Source organism: Chironomus tepperi, unplaced genomic scaffold (genome assembly GCF_022539635.2).
Source record: "Chironomus tepperi strain 1889 unplaced genomic scaffold, CSIRO-AGI_Ctep_v1 contig_163, whole genome shotgun sequence".
NCBI lineage: Eukaryota > Metazoa > Arthropoda > Insecta > Diptera > Chironomidae > Chironomus > Chironomus tepperi.
In genome coordinates this window covers 1,517,125-1,539,843 of record NW_027226285.1, presented here as the reverse complement: position 1 = coordinate 1,539,843, position 22,719 = coordinate 1,517,125, and the positions used below count along the sequence as shown (strand labels likewise).

At 33.8% G+C, this 22,719-nt stretch overlaps 1 protein-coding gene across 1 annotated transcript; it reads left to right on the top strand.

The window, feature by feature from the left end:
• The first annotated feature begins 1,412 nt into the window (after positions 1 to 1,412).
• jdp (DnaJ domain-containing protein) lies at positions 1,413 to 20,984 on the top strand. Its single transcript, XM_070637824.1, has 5 exons — positions 1,413 to 1,881; positions 12,046 to 12,072; positions 13,274 to 13,459; positions 13,534 to 13,670; positions 17,963 to 20,984. The coding sequence occupies exons 1-5, from the start codon at positions 1,795 to 1,797 to the stop codon at positions 18,030 to 18,032; spliced, it is 507 nt and encodes a 168-aa protein (XP_070493925.1). The 5' UTR covers positions 1,413 to 1,794; the 3' UTR covers positions 18,033 to 20,984.
• The last annotated feature ends 1,735 nt before the right edge of the window (positions 20,985 to 22,719 follow it).

Sequence of the window (22,719 nt, the reverse complement as noted above, 5' to 3'; positions counted from 1 at the left end):
GTTTTCGTTTAACAAAAGGCTTTTATGACTATGGATTGCAAAATAAACTTTTGAAACTAAAATTAATATTAAGCATGTTAATGCATAGAGCATGGATATGTGCATATGAAGTAGTTTCAATCTGAATTATAAATCAGAAGAACAAAGACTGAATTAGCAAGGATAAATGATATTAATCGAAGAAGCTCGGTAGTGTGTTGGATTCGTTCTTCGTTACTTAATCATTGCACACTGATCCATTGATCATGGGTTCGTGACTCGACATGGGAATTTGTCCTTTTTCGAATTTTACGCACTGGCGGCTAACAGTCTCGTTTCGAACGGTACAGACAGTAAAATCAACAAAGAAGTGATTCTAATTCCATTCAAAACTATAGGGCCTGGTTGTGAGTATGATTGTGTGGCAAACCAACACTTGGTAATCTACTTATAGCCCCTGAAGCTCTGGATCTTTAAGAATTTTTGATTAAAATTTTGGAATTCTATGTGGTTTTGGAAATGATAGTATGTTAATCTAGCCTGTCTTGAGGCTGTGATCAGATTTTTGACGCTTTTTCGTTGTCAGCCTTCAGATTAGTTTTTAATCTGTCGTTAGTATCAGTTAAGTATCTAAGCCTTGGTCATCGGTGGGACTGTTCTTTTATTGTCTTTATTTGACTGTCTTCATAGTAAGATTTCAACACTCTAAAACATTCAAATGATAGTAACTAAACAACCTTAGCTGATCTTCAAGACATAAAATTTGTATTTCTACGACAACAACACGTTTTAATGCGCTCAAGTCAACAAATCCATAAAAAAATCTGAGGAAATGTATAACGCGAGGTATTTTTAAAGAGAAAAAAGTCTTATAAAATATTATGAGTATGTATGACAATTTATATTAAGACATACTGAACAGATTCCTCGTTCTTCTCATCTTGTTATCAGTATGCGGATACGCGAAATTTCCATTTCATAAGATACATCCGATGCATGTGAATTTTCATCATAAAAATTAGACAAAATTAATTTCTTTTTTTGCCTTCCTTCCTCAAGTCACAGATTGAGGAAATTCGATGTAAAAATATAAAGAATTCCTCAATTTGACAAGCTTGAATGATTCTGATGACAATTTAAATTGAATATTTTTCTTGCTGTTCAGCTTGTTATTATTTCATCTCGGCCTTTTCCTTTATATTTTTTATAAGAAAATTTTCATCTTCCATATGTTCATTCATATCTAAAAATATCATCGCAACCATCACATGCCGATATCCGATTTTATTTTTAATCGAATGACATGCTTAGCGTCTTTTTACATAACACAATAACTGACTCTCTCACTCTCTCGAAACAACAAGATTTACTCTCACGGGTAATGCATGGAATTTTTGAGCTTTTTTTCTACATGAAAGGTTGTCTCGAGATACAGTTTTGCTGTGTTTTGCACAAAGTCTCGTCTCTCTCAGTGTTACATTTTACGTCGAGTTTGACTGACCTTAAATAATCTGACTTAACACAAAAAAATAATAAACTCATAATTTTAATTCTTTCTTTATTATTTGCTGTGTCAAAAAAGAGAATAAAGTTCATCCTCAGTGCATATAATAAATTTGCTTATTTTTAATCATCAAGGCAAAGAATAAAAGAAGAATTAAATAAGTAAACAAGAAGTGGAATTTACATCCAAAATCATTAAAATTCCAAATTAATTAATTTTGTGTGATATAAAGCATAGTGAACGGCAGTCACTGAGTTAATTCTGTAATCGATTAAGTGAGAAGGTTGAAAAAAAAAGGAATTCCTGAAAAAATGAGTGGTGTTGATGAAATTTTGAGCTACAAGAAAAATCCGGATGAGGATTTCTATGCTTTATTAAACTGCGACGAAAGCTCATCGGTAAGTCTGGTGGCAAAAATGGAATAATAAGAAATTGTTGCTGCTGTTGATGATTTTTTTGAGTACGGCAAGATACTTCACATGCTGGCCTGGGTTCTTTCATATCGATTGTTTTACCAGTCATTCATCCCGAAATAATTTAATCAATTCATCGAGTCAGTGACTAAATAATTCATCATCATCCACCTCATTCATCAATTTTGTGCCTTGAATAATGGATAATTTACTATACACATCTATCAATGAGTCCTTTGCTGATTATAGAACAGCACAAAATAATTTTTTGGAACCTCTCTTGAAATAATTCACAATCCCATTAAATGTCGATCATAACCCGTGAACGACCCACAATTCTATCCATTTTTAGCACCGTTTTGTCTGTTCTTGCCTGGGATATGCTGGAACTAGGTCATACATGAATTTTGTATTTTTTTTTTTGATCGCATAGATAAACCCTTGTTGACTTTTGTGTCTATAAATAGCATAAAGTGGCATAAACCTTTGATAATCGTCATTGCTTATTGTCTTGTTTGACCGACTTTCCTGTTGATCTTATCAGCTCTAAATATAGTCTTACAATATGACAATGCTGATCAGAGTAGCACAATATAATCAGAAAGGCACTAGTAAGTTGCTGTATTGACGGAATGGCATGAAGTTGAACAAAATATGCATTTGCCCCTCGATTTCATTTGGACTCAATGCTCAATGCTATGCACTGGAATGCATTAGCTTAAATTTTGCACAAATACCGCAGTGGCCAACGAATATGAGCTTTGCAATGAAGTCAATATTCGGTGTCATAACTTGCGGTTTTGATTGATAAATATCAATTACAGATAGATTTGCAAAACTGCCAATTCTATGACTGACAATAGCTGTTGATTTCCATTTTCACAAGCGCTCGCGTGTAGCCAATAGACGTCATTTTTTCCACTCGATTCTTGATTGGATTGAACGTAAATGATGTCAATGTAATTTGGAGTTATGGACCTGTCTGTTGCAGAAGGTCTGAATAGTTTAGAGTTTGAAAATCCAATAGACATTAATGCATCAAATTCGAGTCAATTACGAATGCCCTTCGAGAATAGTGAGTCATCATCTATGAATTCCCCCATTTGTACTAGTTTGTTGAATTTAATGATCTGGGGATTTTGTCATATTCCATGCAACTGAGTCATCATACCTCGCATCGCAGTTTGTTTGAATATAAATTCAATGTACACAAATCGAGGCATAAATGAAGGATTTGTCAGCATAAAGCAATGGATGTAGGAAACATAAACGGTAGAACTTTTATGCTTAAAATGAATGAAAAAAAAAAATGCTTCAAGTCGCAATTTCATTTCCACTTCTTCCTTTATGTTGTGCTTATAGCATTAATTCCGCTCCTTAGCGAAGGTCGCGTAAATATTTTTCTATCAAATATATACACGCAGGAACTTTTTTTTTTATCCTTATTGCAAAAAATTTCCTCATCTTTCACAGGCAATGCTTGTTCGTTCCTTGATTAGAATCTTTCATCCTTTTGCTTTTTGAAAAGGTTCAAATAATTTTTTTTCTTTATTCAGTTACAGAGAATATGGGTTTGGTATGGATGTTTTTGTGGAGCTTTTTGTCCATTTTTGGGGTATTTTAAATATTTTTTGTGGGGAGTCCGTCCGTCAATGCTGTACCTGTATTAGAAATCTACGTCGTATGTGAACGTAACCAACAATTTCAGTCGAAATTGATACCTAAATGAAGGTTAAACAGAAAAAGGTATAATTCCGAATAACATGATTCTGAGTGGGATTCGAACCTATGTCCTACGATTTCAGGTCGCATGTTACTTCCACTGAGCTATTGGGGATTATTCCAATATATGGCAAAGTGACAATCACAAATTTAATCTCAGTTACTCTAAAGCAGCTCTCCCAATAATCTTAAAGTGCATACACACATCATACCAAGTACTTTATTTAACCTCCTTATTCTGTGCCTATCTCAACTTCAAAATGTATTCTCATCAATCATTTGATGTCAACAGATGCGCCTACAGTTCACCGTCAACAAATGACTTTCAATTTGATCTAATTAACTGATTCGTTATGATCATCAATCCTCCCCGTGCCTGCTTGCCTTATGAACATCCTTCATTCCATTCATACTCGACATAAAAAACCATTCGCATAATAAAAAAGAGAGTAGGTTGAATTTTTGGCGGAAGGAATGTCATAAAAAATTATTTCTTTTTGCGTTCTATTCCTTTCTCAAAGCAGCAGCCACTGTTTCGGAAGGTCATTGAGATGAGATTGGGTTGCGATGTGGAACCGAAAATATGTTTCGTGTGTTATTATTTCTTTCACTTTCATTCTGTTGCTACTTTTTGTTGGCCAATTTTATGACACAACCTTATATGAGTCCATGAAGGTCATGTTATTACGACTTTTAGATTGTAAATGATGCAAGAAGCAGCAAACTATGTAGAATTGTGGAAAAAATTATTAAAAGAATTTCACTTTTAATGGGCGTGTCGAGATTTTCTTTGAATGAACTGTAAAGCTAGCGGTAATTTCCATACTGGTTTTGTAGCTTGAACTTGAAATGTTTTTCATTTTAATGGGGTCTGTTCACTTGTTACGTAACGCTAGAAATCGACTGTTTGAATACTCTCTCCTCCTATTCCGTAACAAATTCTTAACCCCCTTCCTCCTCTCCCTTCTCTCCCTAAGAGCGACCATTCCGTAATATGTGAACGACCCCCATACCCAAATGATGAGCAGCATCAAGCACAGGTCGAAGTCGGTGTTAGTCGACTATAGTCGACTAAAGTTTGTTTAGTCGACTAAAGCCGACTAAATAATTTCCTCCTCTCCGGCTAAAGCCGACTAAGAGACTAAAATGAAATTTTTACCATTTCATCCGTAATATGAAAAATTCACGAAAAATCCGAAATTTGTCTCGAATTTCTTCACGTTTTTCACCCCAAATAAGATAATTCAGACAAAACTTCAAATTTTCGACAGTTTTTCATCCAAAAATTAGAAATGCGAGACAAACTTCGGATTTCTCTTGAATTTTTCACGTTTTAATAAGAAAATCTTTGCAAAATCGATGAGCAGCAGCTTTAGCCGGTTTTATCGGCTTTAGTCGACTAAACTTTAGCATCAAATCAAATGCCATTGAACCCAAACAAACTGCATTCTCCGTTACAACAAGCCGTGTCTAACACCTGAGATACCGAACATTTGAATCACTAATTCAAGCAGAAAAACCTGTTTGCTTATGACTGTTTACAAGAGAGTTTGAAGCTGCTATACATAATTAGTAGATGCAGCTATTGAGAGTATAAATGTAAGGTTATACAACTCTCATGATTATGCTGTTGTTAAACAATGTTCTGAGTGAATAATCCCAGTATTTAACGATTTTTTAGTGCTTGTTTGTTGTGTACATGCGAATAATATCCAGCCATTATCCAACCGTACTAGGATAGTTCAGCTTCTCTCATTTCAGACATAAATCTTTCTTGATGAAATTGAATTTTTGTTTGTATCCATTTTCATCACTCTTTTGTTACTCTTTCGACAAGATAAATTGGAATTGAAAAAATAAAAATTAAGGCAGGAGCTTAACTCCAATATATTACATGAGAAATGGATTGAAGGCATTTTCAGACATGTTTTTGTTTTATACAAAATTTTCTCGGATTTTCACTTCATATCTGACTGTATGAAAATTATGTTTATAATCTCTTCCGTTGTTGTTTGTGAAGTAATGTCTGGATCAATATCTTTAGACTTTATATACTCTCTGAAAAGTTCAAATGTTAATCTATAGAATTTGTAATTAATTAACTTTGACTTGCTTTTTGGGTTTCAAAATGGAGAGCATGGCGGATGAAGGTTAAATCCTTATTGGAAGTCGAGACTATATATTCTGGATTTTTGAGTTTAGGGTCAGAAACAATTGAACTAGGTGACTGCTACTTGTAGATAGTGATAAAATAGTCAAGTAAACATTCCTTGATTCAGTGGACATGCAGCTAGTCAGAGACCAACTCTGGATGTATATGTGCATGTCAGAGACTTGATCAGACGCTTTTGGGGGATTTCGGAATTTTTTTCCATGAAAGTGAAGAATGTTCCCAATCAGGGAGAAGGGGGTCTTTAACATCCTGAATCGCCCTTCTCCTCTTCTTTCCTCTTCTCACCTCCTCAATACACCTGAACATGAGAACACATGAACTGCGTCATCACTTGTTGCCACTACCACTAAATCCAAAAAAAAATCAAAAATCATCCAAATTCCTGCCATGTCACTCAATCGGATAACATTTTTCATGAAAACATAATCCCGGGTTTCAGTTGCATTGAAATAAAACTTTGCAATTTATTGATTAAAACAGCTTTTATGTCTGTTGATTTAATTTTGTGATTCCTTTTATCAATGTATTTTTCATCCCCACTTTCGCCGAATGGATCGAATTAATTGAATTTAATTTTAATCGATCGCTGTGAAAATGAGCGAATGAAGAGGAGGATGGGAAGCAATAAACAGTATTCATAGATCAAAATGACACTGAGTTGGGAAGATAAAGGAGCTTTATTCCTCTTTTCAATCATCAGCTTTGTAATAATGGAAGGGAATTGAATAGAAAAATAAGCAATTTTATACAAAGGGATTGTTATGCTGCTTAAATCACCTTTCAAGATTAATTTAAAGGTGATGGTAGGATTTCTGATTGGATATGACAGCTTTAATTTTGAGCTAGTGGATGATTTTAATGGTGGGTTGAGATATGAGCTGTGTCTTTACAGTTGACAGACTTTTTGGGTCTTAATGGGGCTCTGAGGGGGAGGTGTAGAGGTTTGAAAGTCGGTCTGTTTAATGTCTTACCAACTATTATCATGTTCTCATGTGCTACATATTCGAAAAAGACCTTCAATCTGATGCTGTTGCCAACTGTATCACCTAGTTTGTACAAATTCTCTGTCCACACGATAAGCATTGATTCTTTTATCTCTGTTTTCCTTCATGTAGCTTTAAAAGCAACAGGACGTCTTTTCCTTTGTGAATTTCCTCTAATAACAATTCAACAAACTTGTGTTGCTGTCCTATACATGCTATTTGTCTTCTTTATGACTTATTTCAAGCCATCCCGTATTTAGTTTTAGTCTAATACAGACATAACCAACAAATAGCCATTCAAATAGAATCTACAGGTACAACTACAACTATTAATACAGGACATAAACACATGCAAGGGTGTTTAATTGGATTTTAGAAGCCTCAATTTCGGAAAACATCCTTCGGCATCATTAACGTGAGACTTTAATTATAGGCAATTGTGTGTTCTGAAAAACTAGAAGCAATTAGGCAAATCCGATAAAATTTGATACTGTATAGTCGTTTATGTAAAGGTCAGCTGATATTTGAGACGAAAACTAGCAAAATGGTATTTTATATTTCTATAGGAATCTATATACCTCACAGCTATTCAGCGAGGTTGTGCTGAAAAAAATTTCAAGACTCATCGTGAACTTTTGACATGCTTTTCGCATTCTGCAATTCAATAAGCATCGCTGCAGCTTCAGCATTGTTCCTATTGAAAAGAAAGAGAAAAATCATCCACAATGCCTGGGAAAAAAAGTTTTATTGATTTAAAGCTCAGAACACGCCAACATAATTTTTATTGTGTCATTGCTGCGGATATTTTTCTTGAAATGTGCAGCATAACAAAGTTGTACTAACTAGGACAATGATACATAGTATTAAGGATAGAACGAAAAGTCTTATAATCATTTCTGTGACTATATGTTTGTTAAATCCACCCATAAAGCTATCGCAGATTAAAATATAGAGAAGAATGATGATGATGCTTTGATGCGTCGGAAATTGCTGCCTAAGTATATATAGATGCATAAATCAAACGTTATATATTAAAACGATTCCTTTTGATCTTTTATGCATGCGAAGCAATTATTGTGAAGGAGTAATGAACTTTATAATCACTTGGAATAGAAAGAATTTATAATATCTGGTAGGATGCTGGGTAAATTGCATGATGGTGGGATATGAATAATCAGTTCTCCTGTTTGGTAGTCAGAGGCGTAGATAAATTTGAGTTTTGGGGGAGGGGGATCCATATACCCTCGTATTTGAGATCGAAGTCCAAGGATCATTTCTAGCTAAATCTGTACTAAATCTAAACTAACTTACTTACCTACTTCGATGGCCGTACAGATCAACTGTGATCCATTGCCTCCCTCAGATGTCGCCTAAAGTTAGTTCTATCGCCGGTTTCCTCCTCGAACAGCACAAATCGATTAATTGATCAAAAATCCCGTTCGAGACCAGAATAACTCTTACTTGAGACAGGGTATGCAAGCAGAGTCACATCTCACTGGTGCCGGATCTTCTATCGATTAACCAACATGTGCTATTCGGGTTGCTTCGTTGATTTGACAATTAAATTTGATCAATAGCATTTCCTGGTCATTTGTAGTCAAGTTGTCCACTCGGATTTTGATTGCTAGAAATTGAATTTCTATTCCAGCAGCTATATATATCAACGTTTATCTGCCATACCCTCTTAACTACGCCAATGACTACGCCTATCTCCTTAGCTACATCTCTGCGATATTCAGTTGAATAAACTAGAATAAACATCCAATTTTAGTACCACCAGATATATTTATCCATTCTTATCATTAAAGCTGGAGATAAAATTATCAATAAATTTCCGTAAACTTCAAAAACATGAATTGAACATTTCGCAAAACCTAATTAAATTAAATTGCAACCTCCAACTGAGTAAACAAAAGATAAATCAATGAAAATTAAGCAACTAAGTTCTGCAAAACTCGTACTCAGCGTAAAATTTCCAATAGATTCCTCCATGTGCAAGTTTTATTTCATTAAAAACTTTTTTTTTTCCTTCAACTTGTTCCTCTTTCAAGCTTCTCATATTCGAGAATATCTGCTAATAATTCACATTTTCAACTCGCAATGTGAATGGAATTTTTTTATATTTTTATTAATAATTTATTGTATTATTTGCAACAGAATGCATTTAATTCATAATACCTCGGATATAAATCCTTCAATGATATTGGATTCAAGTGTTGAAACTGAAACTAGAGCACACAACTCGTGCATGTCATGATTTATATTTAACTTGTCATACATTATCGTAATAAGGGAGAAGAAATATGACAAGTGAAACTGCAAAATGCCAATAATCTTATTGGAACTGAGCTTACTACTATGTAAGTTCATTCAGGTATGATTTGCTGTAACGAATAGCATGTTGAGAATCATGATCTGAACATTTTATGTCATTTCACTGTAAGCTTGCTTAAGTTGATTGAATTTGTTGGAATTCATTAATGAACATCCAGAACTTAAGGATCTAAGGCAGTGGTGAGCAACCTTTGTGCCTTGGCACATATTAGTACAGATGTGGGCAACTTGTGTGCTGCGACACACTTCGGTATCCCTTACCACACTAGTGTTCCGAATCACGCAGGTTGCCCACCACTGACTCTAAGAACCACATTGATGCTCATATTCCTAAGGAAACAATTATCTAAAAATTAAAGACTAAGCATGAGATATTATAAGAGTCATATGAGAATATAATATGAAAGATTAATGTCTATTACATTATTAATGTCTATATCAGTATCATTTGGTACGCAAAACTTTGAGTGCTTAAGGGAATCCGCGTGTATACCGTAAATAAAGATAAGGAAAAGGAAAAAAGTGTGACTGACATTTGTGTAAACAAACATTCGTACACACGCAAAGCTCCTTCTTAAATTCACCACAGAATGGATCATTAACTATACCCATAAATTGGCTCGGAGGAGATTTTCTTTATCATATTGGTATGCTCAAGATCGATTGTTGTATTAAATATAATTGAATTTTTATGCTCAAGAGACGATGCTATCAGCTTTTTAATCTATAGATTCAAGTGTGCTGTACAATTTTATTCCAATTGTGTGCTTCTCGCATACAATTTAAATCCTTATGGATGTGAGAAAATGGATAAAAATTGTATCATTTCATACAGTTACGAGTAAGGGGAGTTGCGAAATGAGGAAATAAAGGAAATAAGTGACGATGAGAAATTCTTTTTTGATGATGTAGATGAAGTTATGTGAATGAGTATGTTGGATATATGCTTAATAAAAATGTCATAAATTTACTTGTGGGAAGATTGCTGGATGACTTTGATTTGATGATAATATTGCTTTTCTGGATGTTTGTTTGAGTTTGCATAAGGAACAGGTAGATCAGTTTAGTTATGTTTACAGTCAAACTGAGTTTGTGCTGTGGGCTATAGCAACGTTAATAGCTGTGTAATGAGCATTGGATAGAGAAAGAAAGTTTAAGTGTGCTTTGTGTCATGCTCCATAATAACCCCCGGTAGCTCATTGGTAGGAGCATGTGAACGGAAATCAAAGGATGTGGGTTCGAGTCTCATACGGTCTATGTTGTGTGGGAGTGAGCTTGTGTCATTTTAAAACCTTAGAAGTTGTAAGGGACCGAACTGATCTATGCTCATCAATATTATAACTATCACGTCCAAAGCTATGTTCAAAGCTATGTCTAAGGCTAGTCTCAATCATCAAATATTGATGAACCTGACTTCTAACACATACACTACCTGTTTAAACACCACAAAGGCGACTCGAGTAAACAAAAACAGTATTGACTTCGTGTTCTGTCTATTCTATTTCATAAAGGATTACAGCATTAAGTAACTTCCTTCCAGAAGCATCTGTTCTAGCAAAAAACAAAGCCTTTTCGAACTAGTTTCACCCCAAAGCATTTTATTCTTTTCCATTTACTTTCTGCTACTTGAGCACTTTGTTATTATTCATTTACATTTTGTATTTTTGTATTTTCCTAAAGCATCTTGTAGATGTAGACTTTTATATCATCATCATTATTTTTATTTCTTGTTACCTTCAAGGATATGACAACATGGTTATTATGATGATAATATTTTTCTGAATGAAAATACGTGTCCTATGAAACTAGGCTGTTGAATAATTAAAAAATGTACATGCTGCTCTCATGTATGACTCCTATCCAATATTTACTAGCATTTTTAACATCCAATGGCTTATAGCCATGCCATATTTTATGTTAAATGATACATAGAGTTGAGAACTTGTTATGTACATATACATAGATAATCCTGCAGTCATTCTATGATGTGCAGGGTGCTTCATCTTTTTACATAAAGCACCATGGGAAACATAAAATGCGAAATAGATGAAAAAAAGGCAACAAAAAATCGATAAAATGTTACATATTAAAAGCTATATTTAAATCCAATTCGCAAGATGATTCTATGTGCCATAATGATTTATCAATTGATGAATATTTTGCAGACTGGACATAAAAATGAAAAATGTAATTTCCTCGTTCATTGACAGACAATCGACCCAAAAAAAAAGTATCTGTATATGTATTTGATAAATTCATTGAATATTGAGCATTGTGCCAACATAATCTCAATTCAATTAATCAATCGATACTTTTTTTTGATGTTGATGTTGAGGGATTATTCAATTGGATAATTGTGCGGCAGCTCTAATTTTGAGAGGGGTTGTAAAATCAATATATGTAAATTAGATAGAAATTTTGGGATATGAAATGATTTTAATGAGCTTTAAGAGGGTTTAAAGCACTTTCAATTGGTCGTTCAATTGTGACAGTGATGGGCAACCTCTCGTTCAATTGTGACAGTGATGGGTGCCGCGGTACATTTTGGTAATTAGTCAAAATCGAAACTGCTCTTGACATGCGATTCATAGCATTTCTAAGTAGCGCACAGGTTGCCCACCACTGACTTTTGACATCAACCAAAAATGCGCTTTATGTCCATGCAACAGATTGTGACTTTCCAACTTGCGAATATTTTTGTGTCCGCATTCAAATTCTAGCATTCAAATTGGAGTTGTTAATCATTTGTTCGGTCCGCAGTTCCGCACATCAATATCATTCGATGCCAGCTTGCTTATTTGCTAATACATTTTTCAACTTATGACATTCATCAGCAGCAGCAGCATCTCATATTTTTTCATATATATTCTTTTTTTGTCAGCTCTGTACATTTTTAATTTATTTTTATCTCCTTGTTTCTCTCAATTTTTTTTGTAGGTCGATCAAATTAATGCAGAGTATAAGGTAAGTTGGATGGAAGAGCATGGGCTGACAATACAGCAAATAAAAGGGACATAAATTTGATTCTCACGTTTCAATTGTCGTCCTAAAATAGAACTTCATTTTCCTTCAATTTACGACCAAAAACTTTTGATGACGAATTTTAATCATAAAATAGCAAAACCGGATGGAATAATTGGGTTTTTGATGAGATTTCTCGCGGAATTTTATTACTGTTGGGCGAATTACGATGAATCTTGTGTTAAGGGTTGGCAATTAACAGTCTTTTTATTAAAATAATTAACTTCATCGTCATATTTATAGACTGTTGGTAACTGTTGAGAATTAAGAGCTGTCATAAAAATATTTTGATTACTTAGATCAGTGGTGGACAACTTCTGTGTCACGACACATAAGTCTGCTGCATGTCATGTACCGCATGTCATTTGAAGGTTTGGTCGTGGCTTACCAGCAAGTTGTGTCGAGGCACACAGATTGGACAACACTGAATTAGATTATCATAACATTTTGATAGATACAGGCTTGATTATCGAGTAGAATTTGAGATTTGTCTCGAGGGGAAATTAGAACAATTCAAAGAATTTACAGAAAAATTCATTCAATTGAGGGGTGGTTCATCTATTACGTAACGCTCTTATAGGTAGGGTTGTGGGTTGTGGTTGAGATTTTTTTTAGGGAAGAGGAAGATGAAAAGAAAAATCGATTTTTGGCTTACGTCATAAGTGAATGAACCCCCAAAGCAGCATGTCAATAATGATAATAAAGAATCAATACCCCTCAAGGTTTTAAAGAATTTTCTGTAAATGACAAAACAAATGTGATAAACAAAGTTACCTTTGAGATTTTAATTGAAATAAAATCCGATTGTTTTTGAGTATCAACAATTGTCTGTTGATTGAAACTTTTTGAACTGATTTTGCTTGATCCCACGCGTGAAATCTTCAATATCATTTGAACATTCTCGAATATCTGAAAGTTCAAGATGAAAAAAAAAACAATAAATCAGAAAAATATTAAAAAAAATTTGCGCATTTCCAAAAAAATTCCGAGTAGCACAAAAGTAAGTGAATACTTTGAATTCCACTTGGCTTCTTAATTGCTGTCAAGTAGACCAACTCGGTTCATTCTAGATACTTATCTCAAATTACATATCAGTACTTCTACTTACTGGATCCCACACATACTTTTCATCCATTCTCGAAAGGTATTGGCCATGAAATATCATCCTGACAAGAATGCCGGTGACAAAGATGCTGAAAAATATTTCCAACAACTTCAAGAGGCAAAAGAAATTCTTTGCAATCCTGAAAAGCGACAGATGTATGACAAATGGAGAAATTCGGGCCTACAAATCAGCTATAAAAATTGGATTGGAATGAAGGAGCATGTTGTAAGTTGATACTTTATTATTTCGACTAAGCCAAGAAATTGGATAAAATATTTTATTGTATTTTATGTCTATAGCAACAATCAATGCATTGGGCAAATCCAAAGACCAAAGATCGAATGTTACCCGAGACTGGTGGATCAAGTTTACAACCACAAGGGGCCAACCCGGCAATGAGACGAGCGAGTGAAGGCGGTGCTGCTTTATATTATGGGTAAATATTGTTCTAAATTCTATTTGAAGTTTTCCTTTTTCATTCTTATTATTCATGAAGTCAAAAAAAAGTATCAAAGTCTTCTTTATTGAGGCATGACTTTGCTCTTATTACTGTGGTTGTATGTTGATTAAATTTTGGCATGAATAAAATGCTAAATTGGTTCAATTTTGAGGTAAATGAGTATTAACATTGTAAATTGAATGAATATTTTGACAATGGACGTAGGCATATCTGTAGCTTGATGCTTCATTTAATTGGATATAAGATTCTAATCCAGTGGTGGGCAACCTTTGTGCCGCGGCCCGAGGTACATCTTGGTGAGAAGCTTCGACTGAAACCGGCCTCGGCATGTAGTTCATTGCGGCATATTAAAGTGCCGCAGAACAAAGGTTGTCCACCACTGTTCAAAACTCAATGATATTGAGATAAAAATCAAATTTTCTTGGTTGCTATAATGGCTTATAAGACTCATCATTATAATGGAATTTTGAGGGAATTCCGAAAATTCTATATCCAAGTACCGACATGTTAACACATTTGCTATATTGCCTTATTAAACAAAACATAAATTTCTTCAGAAATTCATAAATATTTGAAAAACTTTTGCTTACAACATTGTAAGCCATAATTTTTTTGTGTTATTATTGCGATGCACACGTTAAGAGTTCTATTTTTATAATGGCAAACTCAATGTATACAAATACCTACACTGTACTGTAAATCTAATAATTTGCAGAGCAAAGAAATCGCACAAACAATTTTTTATTTCATTTCCAACTTCAAAAATTTCTGAGTTTTTGTGAAATTTGTGAAAACATAAAAGTTTTATTTCCAAAAAAATTTTCAAACTTTTCTTTTCATTTTTGATTAATTTACTCAAACAAATTTCCAAAAATTAATTTTCTAAAAAATTTCTCATTCTATTGCTTTTCCTGGGAAAATTTGCATTCGTTTTTATTGAAGACAGCTTAAAACTTGTTGAAAACATTTCAACGGTTTTTTAAAATTCAAATTTTAGTTGCGACTGCAATTGAGTAGTTGATTTTCCCCACTTTATGGTTGATAGTCCCCTTTTTATAATTTTTAAGTCCCCTCTATTCATAGTTGTAAGTCTTCTCCCTTCGTAGTTCTTAGTCTCCTGGCTTCATGGTTGGTAGTCCCCTCTTTATAGCTGTTAGTCCCCTCTTTTTATAATTGTTAGTTCCCTCACTTCATGTTTGTTAGTCCCCTCTCTTCATAGTTGTTAGTTCCCTTTCTCTATAGTTGTTAGTTCCTCCCATTATTGCCATTAGTCCCACTTTTTTACAGTTGTTAGCCCCCTATTTATGGTTGATTTTCCCCTCTTTACAGTTGTTAGCCCCTCCCTCTTGTTCTTATAAAGCCTTCTAAGATCTTACAATTATGCATTAGTGATAGAAGTGGTTCCAACAATATTAAATTGATCAAAAAGATTAAGCAGCACTCTAAAAATTGCGTTGGCAATTCTCGCATCTTAATTAAAATTAACAATGCAACATTGCGGTCTTTCTGTTGTCACAAGAAGAATAGACAAACTTACTCAGAATTTCATTATTTAAAGTTGATGAAAAAAGCTTCAGGCAAACAACAAAGACCAATGATATTGTTGTCATTTCTCGAGACTCGTCTAACTATTGTACATTATAAAATTTAATTAAGCTTTTTTCATTATATATCTTCCATCTCTAACCCAGTTTCCCACTACTACCTCATTTTGTTATCATAATCCCTTCCTGTTTCTATTAGAAACATAAAGTTTTTTCTAGTTTGTGTATTTAAAAAAGCAGAAATAAATTGAATGTGAGTTAATTAGTTATCGTAGGTGGGTGAGTTAAGAGCATTTATGTTGGAATCTCATGCCTTATTCATGTAGAATCAACTGGCCAATTATAAATCGAGTAATACTGGGCAATGATAATGCTGTAGAGAGGAAAACACATTTATTTTTATGCTATATAAAATAAATTTTTATTCAGTCAGCCCGAGTGAGGTATGTTGAGGGTGCTTGGTCGCTGTTTATAGCAGTGATGGGCAACCTGTGGGTCGTGGCACTCTAGTGTGTCTTCAAAAATTGTTGGAAATGCCATGAACCGCATGTAGTATGCGGTTTCGGTCTAGGCTTACCACCACAGCGTGCCGCGTCATTCAGGTTGTCCAACACTGGCTTAGACAATGCTATGTCACTGAATTGCACAGTACCAACTGTCACAGAGAAGATTGAAATTTCCTTCCATCTACTGCTCGGGCCAACTGCTTTATGAAGGATAAAAAAGCATTCTAGAATGAAAAAAAAAGGGAACATCATCAAGCTACATAAAACTATCAAGTCATTGAAGCTTTATTTTGTTATTCTAAATATTTTTTTTTGTACTTGCTCTTATTTCCAAATTAAATTTTCATAGTCTTAATATTTTATTTAGAACGAATGAATTCATGTACGAGAAATTGAATTTAACTTTTGAACATTTTCAGCACAGATGAAGGCATACGTGATGAATGTAAACGTGAATAATTAAAGAAAATAATTTTTTGGCAGTAATTTAAAGAGTTACTTTATATGGTTTCAGTAAATTGTGAGCATTTAAATGGGAAATTGTGTCACATGCTGGGTGAGGTGATGGGGTGTATGTGTTCAGGCATCAGGGGGATATTCAGAAGGTAGATTTTGGTTTCTGGTTACGACTTGTCAGGCATTATCCTGAAGATGCATACCAAATGTCAAGTGCATATCCTCTCGGAGTATTCGATTAAAATATTAAAGACACCAAGCCATGAACCAAATTTCGACATCCTCAATTTCCCAAACCCTGCAATTTACCCAATTACAATGCATGTGCGCAAGATTTGACAAATGTTGCACAAAATACAGCACGACATTTCATTTGAAACAGTTTAAAAATATCCATTCCAACAATGTTGTTTCTGAGTATTAACATGAACTTTTGTCATATCCATCCATAATAGCATTGGAACTAAATACCTATCAGATTTAAAATATGTATCAAAATCCTTTTTTGATTTAGTAATCATTTGCGTACGTTGGCACGAATTTTCATTCAGCATTAATTCACTTTGATCCACAAACAAAACTTTTTTTTTTTCTCCTGTTAAAATGCTGTGACAAACTTTTTCTGTGCTAAAACACTTTTCAGCATTTTTCCGGGAAAAACTCACGCAGCTTTTAAAAGCTTTTATGTCATTCTTTTCAAATGTTTTTTGTGTGTATCAAAGGCAAACATGCGTAGGACTTTAATTTTAAAGATCTAAACGTGCTTTATAGAGATATTTATGGAATTTATTCAAAATTGGATAATAAAGTGGAAAAGTTGGTGTTTAGAGAGGGTTGATGGATGTGTTGGTTGACTAAGGTTATGCTGGAGTCAATCACTAGTTTCTGATCTTGAGTTATACAGCCAAGTTCAAGGAGAGAGTTTGGGGATCCTTCCTAACACCCTCACCTGAATACACCCCTGTACACATGTGTGATATCTTCATCAAACAGATTGCATTGTACGAAGACTTCAGCCACCTTTAAGAGTGCTGGTTCAATGACTAAATTTCATGATAATATTCATTTAAAATGAAGCAATAACAAGAATTTACAAACATAAATATTATTTTTAGCAGAAAAAAGAGAAAAATTCTTAGTATTCAAACTCAGTGCTGTCCAAACTATGCTTCACGACACTCTAGTGTAGTTTTGAGCAATCTTTTGTTTTGTAGATACACCTTGGTGGTCAGCTGACACCATAAAGGGATACGACGTTGCAAACTAATAAAATGTGCCGCGACACACAGGCTGCCCGCCACTGCACTAGCTTGTACCAATTTTTTTTTTGGAAATGCCATAAACCCTATGTCGTGGGCTTATTTGATAATGGCTTACCATTAAAGTGTGCCGCAGCACAAAGTTTGAGCAGCACTGTCTTTAATTGAATGATTTCTCATCTTTGAACAACATTAAAAAAAGACGAGAAAATTCAAAGGAAAATATATAAAAAGATGTGACAGAATTCTCATCTCTTGAGAAATCATCAGTAAAAGGAAGCAAAAAAGCTCTTTAAATGTGAAGAAAAAAGAAATTAATTAAAATAAGAGCAAAGCCAGAAAAAGAAATTCTTTGTGTGGTTGGAAAGGTCTTTATGAGATAACTAAGCCCTCAACAATTTCAAAAAAAAAGAAGTGAATTTCTCATAATTCTTTTATCTCAAACATTAAAATCACATCCTTTGATCAGTAATTTACCTTTTTTTTATTCTTATTCTTTACAGCTCTAGAAAGGAATGGGGAGCTGAGAATCCGAGTGAGGTTGTTAACAAATTTAGAAATTATGAGATTTAAATATCTTGAAGATGTCATGTGCATGATGAAGATGAAGAAGGAGTATGTGGATAGAGACGGATAAAGGTTTTTGGTATGAAAAGGAATTCTTATTTACATTTTTTTTATGGCTTGGAATTTTTGCTTTTTGGTTAATTCTTCTTTTGTCAACCAAAATATTTCAAAAATTATTTAGAGTATCCAAGCAGAATCAGAGATAAAAAGTAGCTTAGTACCCGTCAGTAGCTTAGTGATGTAAATTAATCAGAACATTCTTTTTTAATCATTTGCTGCTGACTGGTTACCTCGGAAATTAAATTTTTGTTATTCGGGATTCTTTGCGGTTGTTTATAAATGACAGATATTAAGCATAGGATATTTGGTATCTGTTTGATCCTAAATTGTCATAAAATATCAGTTTCGATACTCAGATTTTGACTCAATTCTCGTTGGGTTCGTGGTTTGTTCACTTATTACAAAACGCACTTCATGTCCTTCCATTGATGTCGCCTGAAACTGGCTCTATCGCTGGCTTCCACTTGGCATCACTAGCCCATCCCCTCCTCCCCAAAAGAGCGTTACGTAACAAGTGAACAACTGTCTTAACTTAACATCACGAACCCCAACCTTCTCAAATCTTGTAATCTTGAATGTCATTTGTAAACAGCCTCTGTTCATCATAAAGTATTGTATTACTTTATTTTGTGTATTTAAATAAGCAAAATTGCTTCTTTTTTCCACACATTAAACAGTTCATGAAATATAAGAATATCTTTGAAATATTCTTCCAAAAATTCAGCACACGAGTTTTTTATATGATCGATATACAGCATAATGCTTAATTTATACGAGACACACAAAACCCAGTTTCATTCCTTCATTTTTTATTCTTCCTTAAACGAGAGAGCTCTTTGATATTAAATATGATTCCCAAAAATTAATAAAAATGATGATATATAACACATGCCCCTAACGACATAGTTCCATATGTGTAGAAGGAATTAAAAATAAAAAAAGTTTAATTTGATATCGTTCTGCAGCAGGATAGGTTGATAACATCAAAAAATGAAATGTTCTATTTTTAGAATGACAGTTGTTGTAGCTTGATGGAATGTGTCAGAAATGCACCAAATTTTGTGCTAGTTAGTTGCTACTCTGCAGAACAATTGTTGAATTTTAAAATGCTTCTGAATTTTCCTGATTTTCTTAGCGAGTGATGGGGTCGTTAATTTGTGGGGTTTGTCTAAAACTGCAGGACTGCAAACTAAAAATTCATGTCTGCAGCCTTGGACGAATTATAAGGTACAGCCGAAAATTGCAGGTCTGTGTATCTAGCAAGCTTGTGATTCTTGGCAGAGCCCTATTCATTTGTTACGTAACGCTATAAAGTGACTTCTTGAACCACCCTACCTCCCTCCCTTCCTGAATAGGGAACCGACTCCCTCTCATCAAATAGCGTTACGTCATAAACAAACGACCCTTACCTCAAAAACTGTCCTTTTACTTCAAATTGTCCTAATTTAAGGCTGACCTCAAGAAATAAAGAATATTATCCAAGATAGTCAGCCTGTCCCAATTGATATGAAATAATTTCCAAAAAAAGAAGCTTTTCCGCTTCTTTTACCATCTCTAAATTAATTGATGTTACGTAGTGGATTAATTATTAATTAGTGACACTCACAAGCTACATGTTATATTGATATAGAGGACATAAAATTCATTTTTAATGTTAAATGTGCAACAAATTAGAGCCAAAAAAATATATAAATATAGTTTAATAATGTTTATTGATTAAATGTTCAATAATTTTATGTGTGCAAAAAATTAAGCATGACTATGTACACACTTAATATGCGATAATCTATCAAATATTTGATTAAATGCGTCAATTTTCATAATAAAATCGTAGAACATGACAAAAAAAAGAGTAATAATTTTTCCATATGATGATGATGGACGCGCATTCACGTGAAATAATTAATATATTATATAAATAATTCGTGTATCATTGAGGATATAAAGCTACGGTGAATGTATATCTATTTGTTATCAGATATGTATTGCCAAAATTAATGTTTAATGACTACATAAGTACGTCCGCATATCCAATGATTTATTGAATATCCCCTTCCACACTATGAATGAGAATTCCTTAATATGAAGGATCATCATTTTTTTATCATTTCTTCTTGAGCTCTCCAATAATTAAATGAAGGATTTATACAAATTAATTATATAAATACATAAATAAATTTAATGGCATATAGAGTTTCATTTCAATATACGAGATAAAAAAATGTTGAAATAATATTAACATGTTGATGGTATTTGTAAAGTGATAGATATTAATCCTTAAGCATAACTTTATACTTTCTTAGATTTTTAATAATCCTTTTCTTATAAAGTGTCTCATGATGTCAACCACATTTCAAATTTCATCACATAAATCCATTCATACTTGATACCTTGTGATGCCAAAAAATCCGATCGATGCATGTTATTCATGGCTGTCAAGTTGCTGTCATGTAGCGTCCAAGTGATTGTCATGTGGCATCCAAGTGGCTGTCATATGGCATCCAAGTGGTTGTCATGTGACATCCAAGTGGTTGTCATGTGGCGTTCATGTGGCATCCAAGTGGTTGTCATGTGACATCCATGTGGCTGTCATGAAAAACTTGTGTCAATCGCAAATAAAAATTTAGACTTTTTGATCCTCAACAATGTTGTTACCTAGCATAGCCCATTATTTTTTGATAAAAAAATTCTTTTTACACACACAAAACAAAAAAAAATTAAAATTAGGACAGAAATGGCATATTGAGGAAATTTCAAATACATGAAACAGCATGAAATTTATCCTATGAACTGTGAACGATAAGCCTCTGGTAGAGATATTTCACCATGAATGGATATGAAGGCATGCAATGGTTTGAAAAATTTATGTTTGAAATAAAAACTGTTAAGGATAGGAAAGGAGAAAATATAAGGTAGTTGCATGCAGTAAGTAGAGCGTGAGTTTATTCAATTCATTCTCAAGAGGGTATGCTTTAATGTGGTTTTTAAAAACAAGCATGTTACGAAACTACCTACGTGAAATATTTGGAAATGTCAGAAAAATTGATTTAAAGTATTTCCAAATGTTATTTTAAAAATAGCATTTCCATGTGCATGCATGTTACGCAGTCATACAGTAGCGTAACGAGAAAGTATTCATCTAAGACTGTTGTTCTTAAAGCTTGTCGGCAGTCGTCATAATCTAATGAATTAAAAATGTTTCAATACACCGAATTCTTAGCAAAGTAGATGACATGCTGGATGTTTAGTGCCAAACTCTCAGATTTAGTCACATTAGGTAGCACATACCAGAACAGAAATTGAAGAACGTGGGTTCGAGCACCACTCGGGCTAAATTTCTAACAATTAGGCTGTCTTAAGCTCGAAAAGGCAGAGAAACAACAGAACCGCCGATGTTTGCTGGCATACTCTTAGAGAAATTTCAGCTCCACCACTGACATTCTCCCTGACAAAGCTAATATGCTCTAAATTTTCAATATTTTTCCATGTCATACCAAGACATTTCAATGAGCACACAGCAAAGACATCTCAATCTTATTGATTGAAGTCTAGAAAAATCAATAAAACTAAGAACTATAAAGGCACACACAGCATTGTCGTAAAAACAAATGTTTAGTCACATCTACTAGAAAAAAGAAGTATTGAAACTTTTCCACACCATTAATCATGAAATTAACACACGACTGCCGGAAGTTTTGCTACTGACAAAAATGATAAAATTTAATTTAATTTATCAACATCAAATGAACTTTGTATACCAATATAGGAACTATATATACACATAAATTGTCAGTAAGATCATTACAAAGAGCTTTTTTTTATGTATTTCTATCATGATAGAGAGAGACATGACAATCCTTGAGAAAAATTTTTGTAAGCTAAGTTAGTACATAAACTGATGTCATAGACTTTCATTCTCAGACATGCTAAATGACTAGGGTTGGATTGAAAAAACATGAAGAAAAATCTCTGATTTGAAAATAAATTTTTTTTTTCTTTCGCTTGTCATTCAATAAATTACAAGATTCAGTTGATAAGAAGATGATTCGCTTCCAGCAAGGCTGAAAAAATTTTCCACCAACTTTTTTTTATATTTTCGTACCGAAAATCAAAACAAGCGGAAGCTAACAATGATTTTAAATCAGGGGACGTTCACTTATTACGTAACGAGATGAATTGACATTTTGAACCTCAAACTCCAGACCCATTAGAGGGGTAGCCCAGGAGAGGGGTAATCAAATCTCAACATCCACCCCTTTCCTCCTTTCCATGTGGTACCATGTGTACCAGATGTATGAGGCGTACCCAAATCTCAACATCCTAACCTCCTCCCTCATACGGGGGAGAAGGAAGGGGGTTGATCTCGCTGGTGTAACGTAATAAGTGAATGACCCCACCATCCCGAATCTTAATTATATTCCTAAAATAAATAGTGAGTTACAAAGTTTTGTTGTAAAATTGTTGAGTGGAAGTGGAAAATTAGAGCAGAAAAGAGGATGAACTTGAGAAACTTATTTAACATTATTGACAGTTGCTTGTTGAGAATTGTAAAGAGCTTATTTAGAGTCTTCTGGGAATTTCGAATCATTTGTAATTAAGAAACAAAACTAATGAAAGCAAAATTTTTGTGCTC

Excerpts from the sequence above, each read along its gene's own strand:
- jdp (XM_070637824.1), top strand. The coding sequence starts at position 1,795 with ATGAGTGGTGTTGATGAAATTTTGAGCTACAAGAAAAATCCGGATGAG. Across the intron at positions 13,460-13,533 it reads TTGGAATGAAGGAGCATGTT|CAACAATCAATGCATTGGGC; the intron begins GTAAGTTGATAC and ends TTATGTCTATAG. Across the intron at positions 13,671-17,962 it reads GGTGCTGCTTTATATTATGG|CTCTAGAAAGGAATGGGGAG; the intron begins GTAAATATTGTT and ends TATTCTTTACAG.